Source organism: Oncorhynchus masou, chromosome 31 (assembly GCF_036934945.1).
Source record: "Oncorhynchus masou masou isolate Uvic2021 chromosome 31, UVic_Omas_1.1, whole genome shotgun sequence".
NCBI lineage: Eukaryota > Metazoa > Chordata > Actinopteri > Salmoniformes > Salmonidae > Oncorhynchus > Oncorhynchus masou.
Genome location: NC_088242.1, coordinates 907419 through 930984, shown reverse-complemented (window position 1 = coordinate 930984; position 23566 = coordinate 907419). Strand labels below are relative to the sequence as shown.

The window sequence follows — 23566 nt, the reverse complement described above, 5'->3', positions numbered from 1 at the left end:
TCTTTACTCTTTTGAAACTTCTGTGAGTGTAAACTTTTGAATATTATCTACCTCACTTGCTTGGCAATGTTAACACATGTTTCCCATGCCAATAAAGCCCCTTGAATTGAATTGAATTGAGAGACAGAAAGAAAGACAGAGAGAGAAAAAAAAGCTCACCTGTGCAGTCTGTCTTCCAGTAACTCGATGTACTTGACAACATTCTCTTTCAGAGTCACTTCTTTTGTGGAGAAAAGACAGAAACAGAGAGTTATTAACAGTTAATAACATATCTATAGAATTACAATATCTCTGCCCTAAGTCTTCCCCTCTCTGTCCCCTACCTACTCTGCCCTCTCCTCTCTCTGTCCCCTATCTACTCTGCCCTCAGTCCTCTCCTCTCTCTGTCCCCTATCTACTCTGCCCTCTCCTCTCTCTGTCCCCTATCTACTCTGCCCTCTCCTCTCTCTGTCCCCAATCTACTCTACCCTAAGTCTTCCCCTCTCTGTCCCCTACCTACTCTGCCCTCTCCTCTCAATTCAATTCAATTCAAGGGGCTTTATTGGCATGGGAAACATATGTTAACATTGCCAAAGCAAGTAAGGTATATAATATATAAAGTGAAATAAACAATAAAAATTAACAGTAGACATCACACATACAGAAGTTTCAAAACAATAAAGACATTACAAATGTCATATTATATATATATACAGTGTTTTTACAATGTGCAAATGGTAAAGGACACAAGATAAAATAAATAAGCATAGATATGTGTTGTATTTACAATGGTGCGTGTTCTTCACTGGTTGCCCTTTTCTCGTGGCAACAGGTCACAAATCTTGCTGCTCTGATGGCACACTGTGGAATTTCACCCAGTAGATATGGGAGTTTTCAAAAATTGGATTTGTTTTCGAATTCTTTGTGGATCTGTGTAATCTGAGGGAAATATGTCTCTCTAATATGGTCATACATTGGGCAGGAGGTTAGGAAGTGCAGCTCAGTTTCCACCTCATTTTGTGGGCAGTGAGCACATAGCCTGTCTTCCCTTGAGAGCCATGTCTGCCTACGGCGGCCTTTCTCAATAGCAAGGCTATGCTCGCTGAGTCTGTACATAGTCAAAGCTTTCCTTAATTTTGGGTCAGTCACAGTGGTCAGGTATTCTGCCGCTGTGTACTCTCTGTGTAGGGCCAAATAGCATTCTAGTTTGCTCTGTTTTTTTGTTAATTCTTTCCAATGTGTCAAGTAATTATCTTTTTGTTTTCTCATGATTTGGTTGGGTCTAATTGTGCTGCTGTCATGGGGCTCTGTAGGGTGTGTTTGTGAACAGAGCCCCAGGACCAGCTTGCTTAGGGGACTCTTCTCCAGGTTCATCTCTCTGTAGGTGATGGCTTTGTTGTGGAAGGTTTGGGAATCGCTTCCTTTTAGGTGGTTATAGAATTTAACTGATCTTTTCTGGATTTTGATAATTAGTGGGTATCGGCCTAATTCTGCTCTGCATGCATTATTTGGTGTTCTACGTTGTACACTGAGGATATTTTTGCAGAATTCTGCGTGCAGAGTCTCAATTTGGTGTTTGTCCCATTTTGTGAAGTCTTGGTTGGTGAGCGGACCCCAGACCTCACAACCATAAAGGGCAATGGGCTCTATGACTGATTCAAGTATTTTTAGCCAAATCCTAATTGGTATGTTGAAATGTATGTTCCTTTTGATGGCATAGAATGCCCTTCTTGCCTTGTCTCTCAGATCGTTCACAGCTTTGTGGAAGTTACCTGTGGAGCTGATGTTTAGGCCAAGGTATGTATAGTTTTTTGTGTGCTCTAGGGCAACAGTGTCTAGATGGAATTTGTATTTGTGGTCCTGGTGACTGGACCTTTTTGGAACACCATTATTTTGGTCTTACTGAGATTTACTGTCAGGGCCCAGGTCTGACAGAATCTGTGCATAAGATCTAGGTGCTGCTGTAGGCCCTCCTTGGTTGGTGACAGAAGCACCAGATCATCAGCAAACAGCAGACATTTGACTTCAGATTCTAGTAGGGTGAGGCCGGGTGCTGCAGACTTTTCTAGTGCCCGCGCCAGTTCGTTGATATATATGTTGAAGAGGGTGGGGCTTAAGCTGCATCCTGTCTAACCCCACGACCCTGTGTGAAGAAATGTGTGTGTTTTTTGCCAATTTTAACCGCACACTTGTTGTTTGTGTACATGGATTTTATGATGTCGTATGTTTTACCCCCAACACCACTTTCCATCAGTTTGTATAGCAGACCCTCATGCCAAATTGAGTCGAAGGCTTTTTTGAAATCAACAAAGCATGAGAAGACTTTGCCTTTGTTTTGGTTTGTTTGGTTGTCAATTAGGGTGTGCAGGGTGAATACATGGTCTGTTGTACGGTAATTTGGTAAAAAGCCAATTTGACATTTGCTCAGTACATTGTTTTCATTGAGGAAGTGTACGAGTCTGCTGTTAATGATAATGCAGAGGATTTTCCCAAGGTTACTGTTGACGCATATTCCACGGTAGTTATTGGGGTCAAATTTGTCTCCATTTTTGTGGATTGGGGTGATCAGTCCTTGGTTCCAAATATTGGGGAAGATGCCAGAGCTAAGGATGATGTTAAAGAGTTTTAGTATAGCCAATTGGAATTTGTTGTCTGTATATTTGATCATTTCATTGAGGATACCATCAACACCACAGGCCTTTTTGGGTTTGAGGGTTTTATTTTGTCCTGTAACTCATTCAATGTTATTGGAGAATCCAGTGGGTTCTGGTAGTCTTTAATAGTTGATTCTAAGATCTGTATTTGATCATGTATATGTTTTTGCTCTTTATTCTTTGTTATAGAGCCAAAAGATTGGAGAAGTGGTTTACCCATATATCTCCATTTTGGATAGATAATTCTTCGTGTTGTTGTTTGTTTAGTGTTTTCCAATTTTCCCAGAAGTGGTTAGAGTCTATGGATTCTTCAATTACATTGAGCTGATTTCTGACATGCTGTTCCTTCTTTTCCGTAGTGTATTTCTGTATTGTTTTAGTGATTCACCATAGTGAAGGCGTAGACTCAGGTTTTCCGGGTCTCTATGTTTTTGGTTGGACAGGTTTCTCAATTTCTTTCTTAGAATTTTGCATTCTTCATCAAACCATTTGTCATTGTTGTTAATTTTCTTCGGTTTTCTATTTGAGATTTTTAGATTTGATAGGGAAGCTGAGAGGTCAAATATACTGGTAAGATTTTCTACTGCCAAGTTTACACCTTCACTATTACAGTGGAACGTTTTATCCAGGAAATTGCCTAAAAGGGATTGAATTTGTTGTTGCCTAATTGTTTTTTGGTAGGTTTCCAAACTGCATTCCTTCCATCTATAGCATTTCTTAATGTTACTCAGTTCCTTTGGCTTTGATGCCTCATGATTGAGTATTGCTCTGTTTAGGTAGACTGTGATTTTGCTGTGGTCTGATAGGGGTGTCAGTGGGCTGACTGTGAACGCTCTGAGAGACTCTGGGTTGAGGTCAGTGATAAAGTAGTCTACAGTACTACTGCCAAGAGATGAGCTATAGGTGTACCTACCATAGGAGTCCCCTCGAAGCCTACCATTGACTATGTACATACCCAGCGTGCGACAGAGCTGCAGGAGTTGTGACCCGTTTTTGTTCGTTATGTTGTCATAGTTGTGCCTAGGGGGGCACACGGTGGAGGGAATGTCCCCTATCTACTCTGCCCTCAGTCCTCTCCTCTCTCTGTCCCCTATCTACTCTGCCCTCAGTCCTCTCCTCTCTCTGTCCCCTATCTACTCTGCCCTCTCCTCTCTCTGTCCCCTATCTACTCTGCCCTCTCCTCTCTCTGTCCCCTATCTACTCTACCCTAAGTCTTCCCCTCTCTGTCCCCTACCTGCTCTGCCCTCTCCTCTCTCTGTCCCCTATCTACTCTGCCCTCTCCTCTCTCTGTCCCCTATCTACTCTGCCCTCAGTCCTCTCCTCTCAATTCAATTCAATTCAAGGGCTTTATTGGCATGGGAAACATGTGTTAACATTGCCAAGCAAGTAAGGTAGATAATATATAAAGTGAAATAAACAATAAAAATTAACAGTAGACATCACACATACAGAAGTTTCAAAACAATAAAGACATTACACATGTCATATTATATATATATATATATATATATATATATATATATATATACATATATATATATATATATACAGTGTTTTAACAATGTACAACTGGTAAAGGACACAAGATAAAATAAATAAGCATAGATATGGGTTGTATTTACAATGGTGCGTGTTCTTCACTGGTTGCCCTTTTCTCGTGGCAACAGGTCACAAATCTTGCTGCTCTGATGGCACACTGTGGAATTTCACCCAGTAGATATGGGAGTTTTTCAAAATTGGATTTGTTTTCTAATTCTTTGTGGATCTGTGTAATCTGAGGGAAATATGTATCTCTAATATGGTCATACATTAGGCAGGAGGTTAGGAAGTGCAGCTCAGTTTCCACCTCATTTTGTGGGCAGTGAGCACATAGCCTGTCTTCTCTTGAGAGCCATGACTGCCTACGGCGGCCTTTCTCAATAGCAAGGCTATGCTCGCTGAGTCTGTACATAGTCAAAGCTTTCCTTAATTTTGGGTCAGTCACAGTGGTCAGGTATTCTGCCGCTGTGTACTCTCTGTGTAGGGCCAAATAGCATTCTAGTTTGCTCTGTTTTTTGTTAATTCTTTCCAATGTGTCAAGTAATTATCTTTTTGTTTTCTCATGATTTGGTTGGGTCTAATTGTGCTGCTGTCCTGGGGCTCTGTAGGGTGTGTTTGTGAACAGAGCCCCAGGACCAGCTTGCTTAGGGGACTCTTCTCCAGGTTCATCTCTCTGTAGGTGATGCCTTTGTTGTGGACGGTTTGGGAATCGCTTCCTTTTAGGTGGTTATAGAATTTAACAGCTCTTTTCTGGATTTTGATAATTAGTGGGTATCGGCCTAATTCTGCTCTGCATGCATTATTTGGTGTTCTACGTTGTACACGGAGGATATTTTTCCAGAATGCTGCGTGCAGAGTCTCAATTTGATGTTTGTCCCATTTTGTGAAGTCTTGGTTGGTGAGCGGACCCCAGACCTCACAACCATAAAGGGCAATGGCTCTAAAGGAGGAGAGGACTGCCCTCAGTCCTCTCCTCTCTCTGTCCCTATCTACTCTACCCTACGTCTTCCCCTCTCTGTCCCCTACCTACTCTGCCCTCTCCTCTCTCTGTCCCCTATCTACTCTGCCCTCAGCCCTCTCCTCTCTCTGTCCCCTATCTACTCTGCCCTCAGTCCTCTCCTCTCTCTGTCCCCTATCTACTCTGCCCTCAGTCCTCTCCTCTCTCTGTCCCCTATCTACTCTGCCCTCAGTCCCCTATCTACTCTGTCAACTATATGTGTTGGGAACAGGAGAACAGGTAGATGACCCTGTTACCTGAAAGACCATCATGCACATCCAAACTCGTCTCCCATCCCAGAGAGGCTCCGCTGGGTTCTACCCCACCAACCACCACCCTCCTGGCCTCATCTACTCACCGTGCTGGGCCTGTCTGGCCTCCAGCTCCAGTTTCAGCTGTTGTTGTTGTGTCTTCATCTTGGCCAAATCCTGGCTGTTAACAAAACTCAGGCTGTGGAGTCTCTTCACTAGCAGCTCCAGCCTGTCTCTTTCTCCGTAGACAGCTCTGATCTCTGCCTTCAGCTCCTTAGCACTGCTGAAGGCATTACCTACAACATAAAAACGCACTGTTGTAACAAAACACAACACAGCTCTCATCTCAACCTTCAGCTCTGCATAATGCTGACGTCACTACCTACAACATAACAACACAGCTCTCATCTCTCCCTTCAGCTCTGCATAATGCTGACGTCACTACCTACAACATAACAACACAGCTCTCATCTCTCCCTTCAGCTCTGCATAATGCTGACGTACCTACCTACAACATAACAACACAGCTCTCATCTCTCCCTTCAGCTCTGCATAATGCTGACGTCACTACCTACAACATAACAACACAGCTCTCATCTCTCCCTTCAGCTCTGCATAATGCTGACGTACCTACCTACAACATAACAACACAGCTCTCATCTCTCCCTTCAGCTCTGCATAATGCTAAAGTCACTACCTACAACATAACAACACAGCTCTCATCTCTCCCTTCAGCTCTGCATAATGCTGACGTCACTACCTACAACATAACAACACAGCTCTCATCTCTCCCTTCAGCTCTGCATAATGCTGACGTCACTACCTACAACATAACAACACAGCTCTCATCTCTCCCTTCAGCTCTGCATAATGCTGACGTACCTACCTACAACATAACAACACAGCTCTCATCTCTCCCTTCAGCTCTGCATAATGCTAAAGTCACTACCTACAACATAACAACACAGCTCTCATCTCTCCCTTCAGCTCTGCATAATGCTGACGTCACTACCTACAACATAACAACACAGCTCTCATCTCTCCCTTCAGCTCTGCATAATGCTAAAGTCACTACCTACAACATAACAACACAGCTCTCATCTCTCCCTTCAGCTCTGCATAATGCTGACGTACCTACCTACAACATAACAACACAGCTCTCATCTCTCCCTTCAGCTCTGCATAATGCTAAAGTCACTACCTACAACATAACAACACAGCTCTCATCTCTCCCTTCAGCTCTGCATAATGCTAAAGTCACTACCTACAACATAACAACACAGCTCTCATCTCTTCCTTCAGCTCTGCATAATGCTGACGTCACTACCTACAACATAACAACACAGCTCTCATCTCTTCCTTCAGCTCTGCATAATGCTGACGTACCTACCTACAACATAACAACACAGCTCTCATCTCAACCTTCAGCTCTGCATAATGCTGACGTCACTACCTACAACATAACAACACAGCTCTCATCTCTTCCTTCAGCTCTGCATAATGCTGACGTCACTAGCTGCAAATTGCATCTTCTTTACATCCTGACATGTAACACAGCACAACAACAACACAACATGACACGACACACTACAACACACTACAACACAACACGACACACTATACACTACAACACTACACACTACAACACAATACGACACACTACACACTACAACACACTACACGACACACAAAAACACGACATGACACGACACACTACAACACACTACAACACAACACGACATGACACACTACACACTACAACACACTACAACACGACACACAACAACACGACACACTACAACACAACACTACAACACAACACTACACAACACTACACGACACAATACACACTACAACACGACACACTACACACTACACACTACACACTACAACACAACACGACACACTACAACACGACATGACACAACACGACACAACAACACGACACAACGCACTACAACACACTACAACACAACACTACAACACAACACTACACAACACTACACGACACAACACAACAACACACTACAACACGACACAATGCACTACAACACACTACAACACAACACTACAACACAACACTACACAACACTACACGACCACGACACAATACACACTACAACACGACACACTACACACTACACACTACAACACAACACGACACACTACAACACGACATGACACAACACGACACAACAACACACTACAACACGACACAACGCACTACAACACACTACAACACAGCACGACACAACACAGCACAACAAGACACACACTACAACACAGCACGACACAACACAGCACAACAAGACACACACTACAACACGACATGACACAACCACGACACAACACTACACAACACTACACGACACACTACAACACAACACGACACAATACACACTACAACACGACACACTACACACTACAACACAACCACGACACACTACAACACGACATGACACAACACGACACAACGCACTACAACACGACACAACGCACTACAACACGACACAACGCACTACAACACACTACAACACGACACAACGCACTACAACACAGCACGACACAACACAGCACGACAAGACACACACTACAACACGACATGACACAACACAACGCACCACAACACGACACAACACTACACGACACACTACAACACGACACAATACACACTACAACACGACACGAAATGACACGACACACTACAACACAACACGACACAGCAGCTGTATTGTCAGCGTTAGCCACGTTAGCTATGGCTCATCAAGTCCTTAATAGGCAACGTCAATGTGGATTGGTTGATAATGGTGGTGTATCTGTATTGCCAAGGACAGGAAGTAGTGGAGGGAGCGCATTGCTGTCTTGAGTCCCGTGTGGATGTGATGTAGATAAAGAAGTGAGTGTATCTGTTAGAGGAGATTGTACTGTATGGTAAGGAAGTGTCACGCCCTGATCTGTTTCACCTGTCCTTGTGATTGTCTCCACCACATCCAGGTGTCGCTGATTTTCCCCAGTGTATTTATCCCTGTGTTTCCTGTCTCTCTGTACCAGTGTATTTATCCCTGTGTTTCCTGTCTCTCTGTACCAGTGTATTTATCCCTGTGTTTCCTGTCTCTCTGTACCAGTGTATTTATCCATGTGTTTCCTGTCTCTCTGTGCCAGTTCATCTTGTATGCTTCCAAGTCAACCAGCATTTTTCCCACCCTCCTGCTTTTTGCATTCTCCTTTTTCTAGTCCTCCTAGTTTTGACCCTTGCCTGTTTCTGGACTCTGTACCCGCCTACCTGACCATTCTGCCTGCCTTGACCACGAGCCTGTCTGCCACTCTGTACCTCCTGGACTCTGATCTGGTATGAACCTTTTTGCCTGTCCACGACCACTCTCTTTCCTAACCCATTGGATTAATAAACATTTTACATAGAGGAGTCTCTGGCCACTGGGGCCGTCCGTCCGGCTGCATCTCTTGCCGGTTCAGGGTTTTTCTTTGTGGAGAAGAAGTACAAGACCCTGTGCCTGTGCATTGACTACTGGGGACTAAACAATATCACTGTCAAAAATTGTTACCCCTTACCTCTCCTTGGTGTATGAACCTCTCCAGGGGGCCACCATGTTTTCCAAGTTGGACCTTCGGAATGCCACCTGGTTCGGATACGCGAGGGGGATGAGTGGAAGACAGCCTTCAACACAGCCAGTGGACATTATGAGTACCAGGTCATGCCATTTGGACTCACCAACGCCCCTGCTGTCTTCCAGGCTTTGGTCAATGATGTGCTTCGGGACATGATAAACCGGTTTGTGTTCGTCTACCTGGACAACATCCTGTTTTTTTCACGGTCTGCGTAAGAACATGTTCTTCATGTCAGAAAGGTCATTCAGAGCCTCCTGGAGAACCAACTGTTTGTGAAAGCAAAGAAGTGTGAGTTCCACCACTCTTCTATCACTTTTCTGGGATATGTCATTGCTGAGGGCAATGTTCAGATGGATCCTGGAAAGGTGAATGCAGGGGTGGATTGGTCTCAACCAATGTCCAGAGTGCAGTTGCAACGGTTCCTTGGGTTTGCAAACTTCCACCGCTGTTTCATTTGGGATTACAGCACTCTGGCGGCCCCCATCTCGGCACTCACCTCCCCAAGGTACCGTTCAAATGGTCTCCAGCAGTCGACAAAGCCTTAGTGGACCTGAAGCATCGGTTCACAACAGCACCCATCCTCATTCATGCGGACCCCTCGGGTCAATTTGTGGTGGAAGTGGATGCTTTGAATGTTGGAGTGGGGGCCATCCTGTCCCAGCGATCTGCCCAGGACCAGAAGCTTCATCCCTGTGCCTTCCTGTCCCATCGTCTCAATCCTGCTGAGAGGAACTATGATGTTGGCAACTGAGACCTCCTGGCGGTTAAGATGTCATTGGAGGAGTGGCGGAACTGGCTGGAAGGAGCAGAATAGCCATTCCTGGTCTGGAACGACCATAAAAACTCCATTCAGCCAAGCGCCTCAACTCAAGGCAGGCCTGGTGGGCCCTCCTGTTTACCAGATTCAACTTTACCATTTCCTACCGTCCTGTGTCTAAAATGTGAAGCCTGATGCTCTCTCCCACCTATATAGTTCCTCTGCCACACCCTCGACTTCTGAAAACCATTTTCCCGACCTCAAGCCTTGCTGCCACTGTGGATTGGGATATTGAGAACCTGGTTCGTGAGGCGCAATGTTCCCAGCCTGGACCTGAAGGGGGCCCGGCTAACCAGCTGTTTGTCCCTAACCCAGTCCGGGCTGACCTGTTGTCCAGGGTCCTGTTGTACACTAGCCTTCCTTGGACAACGTTTCTGGTGGCCAACAATGGTCCCTGACGTCTCTACCTTCGTCACTGCATGCACTGTGTGCTCAACAAGACTCCATGGCAAGACTCCTTCTGGCCTCCTGCAGCTTTACCGGTTCCTTAACGTCCCTGGTCTCATACATCTCTGGAGTTTGTCACTGGGCTCCCTCCGTCTGATGGCAACACTGTCATTCTAACGGTAGTCGACCGGTTCTCCAAGGCCGCCCATTTCATCCCTCTCCCCAAACGACCTACGGCCCAGCTTATGGTGCAGCATGTCTTCCGGATCCACGGACTCCCGGTAGACATGGTCTCCGATCGGGGTCCTCAGTTCTCCTCTCAGTTCTGGTAGCCATTCTGCACCCTTATTGGGTCATCGGCCAGCCTATCATCCATCCCCAAACTAACGGTCAGCCGGAGCTAGCCAACCAAGACCTGGAGACCACCTTAAAGTGCCTGATCTCAACTGACCCCACTGAGCTGTCAACTGGTCCGCAACACTCTTCCCAATTCTGCCACGTGACTCACCCCATGGAGCACTCGAAAGTGGAATCAGCCTCCACTCTTCCCTGAGCAAGAGGTCAGCGTTCCCTCGGCCCAGATGTTAGTCTATTATATAATAATAATAATATATCCCATTTAGCAGACGCTTTTGTCCAAAGCGACTTACAAGTCGGCTGGGGCCACTACTTTTACATATGGGTGGCCCCAGTGGGAATCGAACCCACGACGCTTGGCGTTGCAAGCGCCATGCTCTACCGACTGAGCCACACAGGACTATTCTCAAGACCAACTCCAGGTATCGTCGACAAGCGGACTGTCGCCGGACCCCAGCTCCCCGCTACGCATTGGCAAGATGGTATGGCTTTCAACTCGGGATCAGCCCCTTCGGGTAGAGTCCTGCAAGCTGTCTCCCCGGTTCATTGGTGCTTTTCCCATCTCCAGAGTTCCACTACTGCTGTCCGTCTTGTGTTACCCCGTACCCTCCGTATTCACCCTACCTTCCATGTGTCTAGGATTAAGCCTGTGTGCCCTCATCGCCGATTTCCACCGCAGTCAGCCAGGTTGCCTCCCTGGGGGGGGGGTACAGTCACACCCTGATCTGTTTCACCTGTCCTTGTGATTGTCTCCACCCCCTCCAGGTGTCACTTTTTCCCCAGTGTATTTATCCTTGTGTTTCCTGTCTCTCTGTGCCAGTTCGTCTTGTATGTTTCCAAGTCAACCAGCATTTTCCCCGCCCTGCTGCTTTTTGCATTCTCCTTTTTCTAGTCCTCCTAGTTTTGACCCTTGCTTGTTTCTGGACTTTGAACCCGCCTGACTGACCATTCTGCCTGCCTTGACCACGAGCTTGTCTGCCACTCTGTACCTCCTGGACTCTGATCTGGTTTTCACCTTTATGCCTGTCCACAACCATTCTCTTGCCTACCCCTTTGGATTAATAAACATTGTAAGACTCCAACCATCTGCCTCCTGTATCTGCATTTGGGTCTCGCCTTGTGCCTTGATAGTAAGTGTATATGTTAGAGGGGATGGTAGTGTATGATACTGTATACCACGGATGGGAAACTTTGAAGGGTGGGGGCCACGACAATCTGAATGCATCATGAGGGGCTGCAGTTGGTCTGTGTACCCACATCCATACACAATATCCCATGAGGTCAAACTGTAAATATGTTTTTACACATTTTTACAAATAGATAGCTTAAGTATCTTGAGTCAATAAGTATTCAACCTTTTAATGCCAAGACTAAATAAGTTCAGGAGCAAATAATAAGTTGCATGGACTGTGTGCAATAATAGTGATTAACATTACTTTGTAGGTTATTAAATTATTCCATGTGTCATTTCATAGTGTTGATGTCCTCTCTATTATTATACAATGTAGAAAAGAGTAAAAAATAAAGACCCTGGAATGAGTAGGTGTGTTTAAATGACTGGAACTGTATATATAGAGGTAGAGGTGAATGGTGCATGATATATGTAGAGGTGAATGATATATGTAGAGGTGAATGATATATGTAGAGGTGAATGATATATGTAGTATGATATCTGTGTATGATATATGTAGAGGTGAATGATATATGTAGTATGATATCTGTGTATGATATATGTAGAGGTGAATGATATATGTAGAGGTGAATGATATATGTAGAGGTGAATGATATATGTAGAGGTAGAGGTGTATGATATATGTAGAGGTGTATGATATATGTAGAGGTGTATGATATATGTAGAGGTATATGATATATGTAGAGGTGAATGATATATGTAGAGGTATATGATATATGTAGAGGTATATGATATATGTAGAGGTGTATGATATATGTAGAGGTATATGATATATGTAGAGGTATATGATATATGTAGAGGTATATGATATATGTAGAGGTAGAGGTAGAGGTATATGATATATGTAGAGGTATATGATATATGTAGAGGTGTATGATATATGTAGAGGTATATGATATATGTAGAGGTGAATGATATATGTAGAGGTATATGATATATGTAGAGGTATATGATATATGTAGAGGTATATGATATATGTAGAGGTATATGATATATGTAGAGGTAGAGGTAGAGGTACATGATATATGTAGAGGTGAATGATATATGTAGAGGTGTATAATATATGTAGAGTTGAATGATATATGTAGTATGATATATGTAGAGGTGAATGATATATGTAGAGGTGAATGATATATGTAGAGGTGAATGATACATGTAGAGGTGTATGATATATGTAGAGGTGAATGATATATGTAGAGGTATATGATATATGTAGAGGTATATGATATATGTAGAGGTGAATGATATATGTAGAGGTAGAGGAAGAGGTGAATGATATATGTAGAGGTGAATGATATATGTAGAGGTATATGATATATGTAGAGGTATATGATATATGTAGAGGTGAATGATATATGTAGAGGTAGAGGTATATGATATATGTAGAGGTGAATGATATATGTAGAGGTGAATGATATATGTAGAGGTATATGATATATGTAGAGGTGTATGATATATGTAGAGATATATGATATATGTAGAGGTATATGATATATGTAGAGGTATATGATATATGTAGAGGTATATGATATATGTAGAGGTAGAGGTAGAGGTATATGATATATGTAGAGGTATATGATATATGTAGAGGTATATGATATATGTAGAGGTATATGATATATGTAGAGGTATATGATATATGTAGAGGTGAATGATATATGTAGAGGTGTATGATATATGTAGAGGTGTATGATATATATAGAGGTATATGATATATGTAGAGGTATATGATATATGTAGAGGTATATGATATATGTAGAGGTATATGATATATGTAGAGGTGTATGATATATGTAGAGGTATATGATATATGTAGAGGTATATGATATATGTAGAGGTGAATGATATATGTAGAGGTGAATGGTGTATGATATATGTAGAGGTGTATGATATATGTAGAGGTGAATGATATATGTAGAGGTGAATGATATATGTAGAGGTGTATGACATATGTAGAGGTGAATGATATATGGAGAGGTGTATGATATATGTAGAGGTGTATGATATATGTAGAGGTGTATGATATATGTAGAGGTGAATGGTATATGTAGAGGTGAATGGTATATGTAGAGGTGTATGATATATGTAGAGGTGTACGATATATGTAGAGGTATATGATATATGTAGAGGTATATGATATATGTAGAGGTGAATGATATATGTAGAGGTATATGATATATGTAGAGGTATATGATATATGTAGAGGTATATGATATATGTAGAGGTATATGATATATGTAGAGGTAGAGGTAGAGGTATATGATATATGTAGAGGTGAATGATATATGTAGAGGTGTATGATATATGTAGAGGTGAATGATATATGTAGTATGATATATGTAGAGGTATATGATATATGTAGAGGTGAATGATATATGTAGAGGTGTATGATATATGTAGAAGTGAATGATATATGTAGTATGATATATGTAGAGGTGAATGATATATGTAGAGGTGAATGATATATGTAGAGGTGTATGATATATGTAGAGGTAGAGGTGTATGATATATGTAGAGGTAGAGGTTTATGATATATGTAGAGGTATATGATATATGTAGAGGTAGAGGTATATGATATATGTAGAGGTGAATGATATATGTAGAGGTGTATGATATATGTAGAGGTATATGATATATGTAGAGGTGAATGATATATGTAGAGGTATATGATATATGTAGAGGTATATGATATATGTAGAGGTGTATGATATATGTAGAGGTGTATGATATATGTAGAGGTGTATGATATATGTAGAGGTATATGATATATGTAGAGGTGAATGATATATGTAGAGGTATATGATATATGTAGAGGTATATGATATATGTAGAGGTGTATGATATATGTAGAGGTATATGATATATGTAGAGGTATATGATATATGTAGAGGTATATGATATATGTAGAGGTAGAGGTAGAGGTATATGATATATGTAGAGGTATATGATATATGTAGAGGTGTATGATATATGTAGAGGTATATGATATATGTAGAGGTGAATGATATATGTAGAGGTATATGATATATGTAGAGTTGAATGATATATGTAGTATGATATATGTAGAGGTGAATGATATATGTAGAGGTGAATGATATATGTAGAGGTGAATGATACATGTAGAGGTGTATGATATATGTAGAGGTGAATGATATATGTAGAGGTATATGATATATGTAGAGGTATATGATATATGTAGAGGTGAATGATATATGTAGAGGTAGAGGAAGAGGTGAATGATATATGTAGAGGTGAATGATATATGTAGAGGTATATGATATATGTAGAGGTATATGATATATGTAGAGGTGAATGATATATGTAGAGGTAGAGGTATATGATATATGTAGAGGTGAATGATATATGTAGAGGTGAATGATATATGTAGAGGTGTATGATATATGTAGAGGTATATGATATATGTAGAGGTATATGATATATGTAGAGGTGTATGATATATGTAGAGGTATATGATATATGTAGAGGTATATGATATATGTAGAGGTATATGATATATGTAGAGGTATATGATATATGTAGAGGTATATGATATATGTAGAGGTAGAGGTAGAGGTATATGATATATGTAGAGGTATATGATATATGTAGAGGTATATGATATATGTAGAGGTATATGATATATGTAGAGGTATATGATATATGTAGAGGTGAATGATATATGTAGAGGTGTATGATATATGTAGAGGTGTATGATATATATAGAGGTATATGATATATGTAGAGGTATATGATATATGTAGAGGTATATGATATATGTAGAGGTATATGATATATGTAGAGGTGTATGATATATGTAGAGGTATATGATATATGTAGAGGTATATGATATATGTAGAGGTGAATGATATATGTAGAGGTGAATGGTGTATGATATATGTAGAGGTGTATGATATATGTAGAGGTGAATGATATATGTAGAGGTGAATGATATATGTAGAGGTGTATGACATATGTAGAGGTGAATGATATATGGAGAGGTGTATGATATATGTAGAGGTGTATGATATATGTAGAGGTGTATGATATATGTAGAGGTGAATGGTATATGTAGAGGTGAATGGTATATGTAGAGGTGTATGATATATGTAGAGGTGTACGATATATGTAGAGGTATATGATATATGTAGAGGTATATGATATATGTAGAGGTGAATGATATATGTAGAGGTATATGATATATGTAGAGGTATATGATATATGTAGAGGTATATGATATATGTAGAGGTATATGATATATGTAGAGGTAGAGGTAGAGGTATATGATATATGTAGAGGTGAATGATATATGTAGAGGTGTATGATATATGTAGAGGTGAATGATATATGTAGTATGATATATGTAGAGGTATATGATATATGTAGAGGTGAATGATATATGTAGAGGTGTATGATATATGTAGAAGTGAATGATATATGTAGTATGATATATGTAGAGGTGAATGATATATGTAGAGGTGAATGATATATGTAGAGGTGTATGATATATGTAGAGGTAGAGGTGTATGATATATGTAGAGGTAGAGGTTTATGATATATGTAGAGGTATATGATATATGTAGAGGTAGAGGTATATGATATATGTAGAGGTGAATGATATATGTAGAGGTGTATGATATATGTAGAGGTGAATGATATATGTAGTATGATACATGTAGAGGTGAATGATATATGTAGAGGTGAATGATATATGTAGAGGTGAATGATATATGTAGAGGTGTATGATATATGTAGAGGTGAATGATATATGTAGAGGTGTATGATATATGTAGAGGTGAATGATATATGTAGAGATGTATGATATATGTAGAGGTAGAGGTGAATGATATATGTTGAGGTGTATGAAATATGTAGAGGTGTATGATATATGTAGAGGTGAATGATATATGTAGAGATGTATGATATATGTAGAGGTAGAAGTGTATGATATATGTAGAGGTGAATGATATATGTAGAGGTGTATGATATATGTAGAGGTGTATGATATATGTAGAGGTGTATGATATATGTAGAGGTAGAAGTGTATGATATATGTAGAGGTGAATGATATATGTAGAGGTGTATGATATATGTAGAGGTGTATGATATATGTAGAGGTGAATGATATATGTAGAGGTGAATGATATATGTAGAGGTGTACGATATATGTAGAGGTGAATGATATATGTAGAGGTGAATGGTATATGTAGAGGTGAATGGTGCATGATATATGTAGAGGTGAATGATATATGTAGAGGTGTATGATATATGTAGAGGTGAATGATATATGTAGAGGTGAATGGTGCATGATATATGTAGAGGTGAATGATATATGTAGAGGTGTATGATATATGTAGAGGTGAATGATATATGTAGAGGTAGAGGTGTATGATATATGTAGAGGTGTATGATATATGTAGAGGTGAATGATATATGTAGAGGTAGAGGTGTATGATATATGTAGAGGTGTATGATATATGTAGAGGTGAATGATATATGTAGAGGTGTATGATATATGTAGAGGTAGAGGTGTATGATATATGTAGAGGTGTATGATATATGTAGAGGTGAATGATATATGTAGAGGTGTATGATACATGTAGAGGTGTATGATATATGTAGAGGTGTATGATATATGTCGAGGTGAATGATATATGTAGAGGTGAATGGTGCATGATATATGTAGATGTGAATGGTATATGTAGAGGTGTATGATATATGTAGAGGTGTATGATATATGTAGAGGTGAATGGTGCATGATATATGTAGAGGTGAATGATATATGTAGAGGTAGAGGTGTATGATATATGTAGAGGTGTATGATATATGTAGAGGTGAATGATATATGTAGAGTTAGAGGTGTATGATATATGTAGAGGTGTATGATATATGTAGAGGTGAATGATATATGTAGAGGTGTATGATATATGTAGAGGTGAATGATATATGTAGAGGTTTATGATATATGTAGAGGTGAATGATATATGTAGAGGTGAATGATATATGTAGAGGTTTATGATATATGTAGAGGTGAATGATATATGTAGAGGTGTATGATATATGTAGAGGTGAATGATATATGTAGAGGTGAATGATATATGTAGAGGTTTATGATATATGTAGAGGTGAATGATATATGTAGAGGTGTATGATATATGTAGAGGTGAATGATATATGTAGAGGTGAATGATATATGTAGAGGTGTATGATATATGTAGAGGTGAACGATATATGTAGAGGTGTATGATATATGTAGAGGTGTATGATATATGTAGAGGTGAATGATATATGTAGAGGTTTATGATATATGTAGAGGTGAATGATATATGTAGAGGTGAACGATATATGTAGAGGTGTATGATATATGTAGAGGTGTATGATATATGTAGAGGTGAATGATATATGTAGAGGTTTATGATATATGTAGAGGTGAATGATATATGTAGAGGTGTATGATATATGTAGAGGTGTATGATATATGTAGAGGTATATGATATATGTAGAGGTATATGATATATGTAGAGGTGAATGATATATGTAGAGGTGAATGGTGTATGATATATGTAGAGGTGTATGATATATGTAGAGGTGAATGATATATGTAGAGGTGAATGATATATGTAGAGGTGTATGACATATGTAGAGGTGAATGATATATGGAGAGGTGTATGATATATGTAGAGGTGTATGATATATGTAGAGGTGTATGATATATGTAGAGGTGAATGGTATATGTAGAGGTGAATGGTATATGTAGAGGTGTATGATATATGTAGAGGTGTACGATATATGTAGAGGTATATGATATATGTAGAGGTATATGATATATGTAGAGGTGAATGATATATGTAGAGGTATATGATATATGTAGAGGTATATGATATATGTAGAGGTATATGATATATGTAGAGGTATATGATATATGTAGAGGTAGAGGTAGAGGTATATGATATATGTAGAGGTGAATGATATATGTAGAGGTGTATGATATATGTAGAGGTGAATGATATATGTAGTATGATATATGTAGAGGTATATGATATATGTAGAGGTGAATGATATATGTAGAGGTGTATGATATATGTAGAAGTGAATGATATATGTAGTATGATATATGTAGAGGTGAATGATATATGTAGAGGTGAATGATATATGTAGAGGTGTATGATATATGTAGAGGTAGAGGTGTATGATATATGTAGAGGTAGAGGTTTATGATATATGTAGAGGTATATGATATATGTAGAGGTAGAGGTATATGATATATGTAGAGGTGAATGATATATGTAGAGGTGTATGATATATGTAGAGGTGAATGATATATGTAGTATGATACATGTAGAGGTGAATGATATATGTAGAGGTGAATGATATATGTAGAGGTGAATGATATATGTAGAGGTGTATGATATATGTAGAGGTGAATGATATATGTAGAGGTGTATGATATATGTAGAGGTGAATGATATATGTAGAGATGTATGATATATGTAGAGGTAGAGGTGAATGATATATGTTGAGGTGTATGAAATATGTAGAGGTGTATGATATATGTAGAGGTGAATGATATATGTAGAGATGTATGATATATGTAGAGGTAGAAGTGTATGATATATGTAGAGGTGAATGATATATGTAGAGGTGTATGATATATGTAGAGGTGTATGATATATGTAGAGGTAGAAGTGTATGATATATGTAGAGGTGAATGATATATGTAGAGGTGTATGATATATGTAGAGGTGTATGATATATGTAGAGGTGAATGATATATGTAGAGGTGAATGATATATGTAGAGGTGAATGATATATGTAGAGGTGTACGATATATGTAGAGGTGAATGATATATGTAGAGGTGAATGGTATATGTAGAGGTGAATGGTGCATGATATATGTAGAGGTGAATGATATATGTAGAGGTGTATGATATATGTAGAGGTGAATGATATATGTAGAGGTGAATGGTGCATGACATATGTAGAGGTGAATGATATATGTAGAGGTGTATGATATATGTAGAGGTGAATGATATATGTAGAGGTAGAGGTGTATGATATATGTAGAGGTGTATGATATATGTAGAGGTGAATGATATATGTAGAGGTAGAGGTGTATGATATATGTAGAGGTGTATGATATATGTAGAGGTGAATGATATATGTAGAGGTGTATGATATATGTAGAGGTAGAGGTGTATGATATATGTAGAGGTGTATGATATATGTAGAGGTGAATGATATATGTAGAGGTGTATGATACATGTAGAGGTGTATGATATATGTAGAGGTGTATGATATATGTCGAGGTGAATGATATATGTAGAGGTGAATGGTGCATGATATATGTAGATGTGAATGGTATATGTAGAGGTGTATGATATATGTAGAGGTGTATGATATATGTAGAGGTGAATGGTGCATGATATATGTAGAGGTGAATGATATATGTAGAGGTAGAGGTGTATGATATATGTAGAGGTGTATGATATATGTAGAGGTGAATGATATATGTAGAGTTAGAGGTGTATGATATATGTAGAGGTGTATGATATATGTAGAGGTGAATGATATATGTAGAGGTGTATGATATATGTAGAGGTGAATGATATATGTAGAGGTGAATGATATATGTAGAGGTTTATGATATATGTAGAGGTGAATGATATATGTAGAGGTGAATGATATATGTAGAGGTTTATGATATATGTAGAGGTGAATGATATATGTAGAGGTGTATGATATATGTAGAGGTGAATGATATATGTAGAGGTGAATGATATATGTAGAGGTTTATGATATATGTAGAGGTGAATGATATATGTAGAGGTGTATGATATATGTAGAGGTGAATGATATATGTAGAGGTGAATGATATATGTAGAGGTGTATGATATATGTAGAGGTGAACGATATATGTAGAGGTGTATGATATATGTAGAGGTGTATGATATATGTAGAGGTGAATGATATATGTAGAGGTTTATGATATATGTAGAGGTGAATGATATATGTAGAGGTGAACGATATATGTAGAGGTGTATGATATATGTAGAGGTGTATGATATATGTAGAGGTGAATGATATATGTAGAGGTTTATGATATATGTAGAGGTGAATGATATATGTAGAGGTGTATGATATGTAGAGGTGTATGATATATGTAGAGGTGTATGATACATGTAGAGGTGTATGATATATGTAGAGGTGTATGATATATGTAGAGGTGTATGATATATGTAGAGGTGTATGATATATGTAGAGGTGTATGATATATGTAGAGGTGTATGATATATGTAGAGGTGTATGATATATGTAGAGGTGTATGATATATGTAGAGGTGTATGATATATGTAGAGGTGTATGATATATGTAGAGGTGAATGATATATGTAGAGGTTTATGATATATGTAGAGGTGAATGATATATGTAGAGGTGTATAATATATGTAGAGGTGTATGATACATGTAGAGGTGTATGATATATGTAGAGGTGTATGATATATGTAGAGGTAGAGGTGATTGATATCTGTATAGCCAGGTACCTGAGATGGCGGCTAGCTTGGCTTCGTGGAGAGCCAGGAGTTGAGTCTCTGTCTCACTGACTTTCCTTCTCAGACTTCCTCCCAACCTCTGACTCATCACTACCTAGAGAAGGATGAAGGAAAGAAGAGAGGGAGGGTCAGATGACACATGAATCATTATAGTACAGTATATAACACCTTCCTAATATGGAGTTGCACCTCTTTTTAACCTCAGAACAGCCTCGGTTTGCCATAGGCTCTACAAGGTGTTCAAAAGCATTCTACAGGAATGCTGGCCATGTTGACTCCAATGCTTCCCACAAATGTGACTCGTTTCAGGAATTTAGGAGCATATCACACGTCACTACTTCACAGGAGAGCCGTTTGAATGTAAACTTTATTTTTTATCAAAAGTCATTTTTTGGCAGAAATGCCTACTGGAACATGTGAGCTTTCATGTGCCTTAATTACAAACGTGTATGCCATCTGTAAATACGAATACAATTGTTATATTACAAGCTACAAAAAAAGTCAGCAACCTTCTCGCTAGCCATGATTGGCTGAGAAAATGAGTGGGCTAGACATGCCGAGAGTTGGGATTGGTCTGCCATATAACATGCTTCTGTCTATTTGATCTGGTCAGTATGTGTAGGTAAACCTGTCTAACGCGGCTTTAAAAAATATATATCACTTAGTAGAACTGCATAAGTGTTGCTCTCCACTTTCTGGAGGACCGAGTTTTGAAATCAGTGGAATTAGAGTCTGATAGCTAAGGAGTTGGAGAAAACAACTGTCTCTGGATTACATCTTCAACTAAGGGCAACCATGGCATCCAACCATGAATAATGTATACGGGTAAGATAATCTAGCGAGCTACATTTTCAGACATGATCTGTTTCTAATTTTGACAAAGTCGTTTTAATGTCAAGTCAAAGTGTACTGTTAGCTAGCTAGCTAACGTTAGCTGGCTGGCTTGCTAGCTAACGTTACGTGGTTGATCTTATCTGAGTGTGCCAGAATGCAGAATAACTGACACATTTACGAACGCTCAACATGGCGGATGTCAGACACATTTACGAACGCTCAACATGGCGGATGTCAGTAAACATTTGAAAAAAAACATGAATTGTTCCCAACGTTAGCCAGGTAGTTTGGGTGCTTGACTGTTGTTAGTACAGAAGTCTCGGATCAACCCTGAACAAGATGGGTGGGGCTAAAGCTTAAGATGAAAGGTGCTGAACAAAGAAGAGCTCTCCAGTAGGTGTACCAAAACATACAATGCCATTTTCTCAAAAGTGAAGTTACAAGTTTATCAACTTTCAAAGCAGAATGACTTTCCCAATGTTCCTTAAATACAGTGTATGATTTACCATTTGAAGCTCTGTGTCTCTGCTTTTATCCAATGTAAAAAACACCATTTCTAATTTTGCAATGTGAGACCTAATCAAGTTGGAAGGATGTCTTTTGGGTAGTGGACCTTTCTTGATACACACGGGAAACTGTTGTGTGGAAAATCCAGCAGCTTTGTAGTTCTTGACACAAACCGGTGAGCCTGGCACCTACTACAATACCCCATTCAAAGGCATGTAAATATTTTGTCTTGTCCATTCACCCTCTGAATGGCGCACGTACACAATCCATGTCTCAATTGTTTTTAATAGGCTTAAAAATGATTCTTTAACCCGTCTCTTCCCCTTCACCTACACTGACTGAAGTGGATATAACAGGTGACATCAATAAGGGATCATAGCTTTCACCTGGATTCAACTGGTCAGTCTGTCCTGGAAATAACAGGTTTTATTTTTATTTTTTATTTATCCATTATTTTACCAGGTAAGTTGACTGAGAACACATTCTCATTTACAGCAACGACCTGGGGAATAGTTAACAGGGGAGAGGAAGGGGATGAATGAGCCCAATTGTAAACTGGGGATTATTAGGTGACTGTGATGGTTTGAGGCCAGATTGGGAATTTAGCCAGGACACCGGGGTTAACACCCCTACTCTTACAATAAGAGCCATGGGATCTTTAGTGACCTCAGAGAGTCAGGACACCAGGGTTAACACCCCTACTCTTACAATCAGTACATGGGATCTTTAGTGACCTCAGAGAGTCAGGACACCGGGGTTAACACCCCTACTCTTACGATAAGTGCCATGGGATCTTTAATGACCTCAGAGAGTCAGGACACCGGGGTTAACACCCCTACTCTTACGATAAGTGCAATGGGATCTTTAGTGACCACAGA

At 39.5% G+C, this 23566-nt stretch overlaps 1 protein-coding gene across 3 annotated transcripts in view; it reads right to left on the bottom strand.

Moving 5' to 3' along the window:
- LOC135523348 (disrupted in schizophrenia 1 protein-like) overlaps positions 1–23566 on the bottom strand; it is an 82648-nt gene that overhangs the window by 4103 nt on the left and 54979 nt on the right. For 2 of the 3 annotated variants that reach the window (XM_064949969.1, XM_064949970.1), the window contains exons 8-9: positions 21339–21441; positions 5528–5716 (exon numbers count right to left, since the gene is read on the bottom strand). In XM_064949969.1, coding sequence (XP_064806041.1) covers positions 5528–5716; positions 21339–21441 — 292 coding nt within the window. Of the gene's footprint in view, positions 1–159; positions 221–5527; positions 5717–21338; positions 21442–23566 lie in introns of all 3 variants that reach the window. The other variant, XM_064949968.1, reaches the window with a different exon arrangement.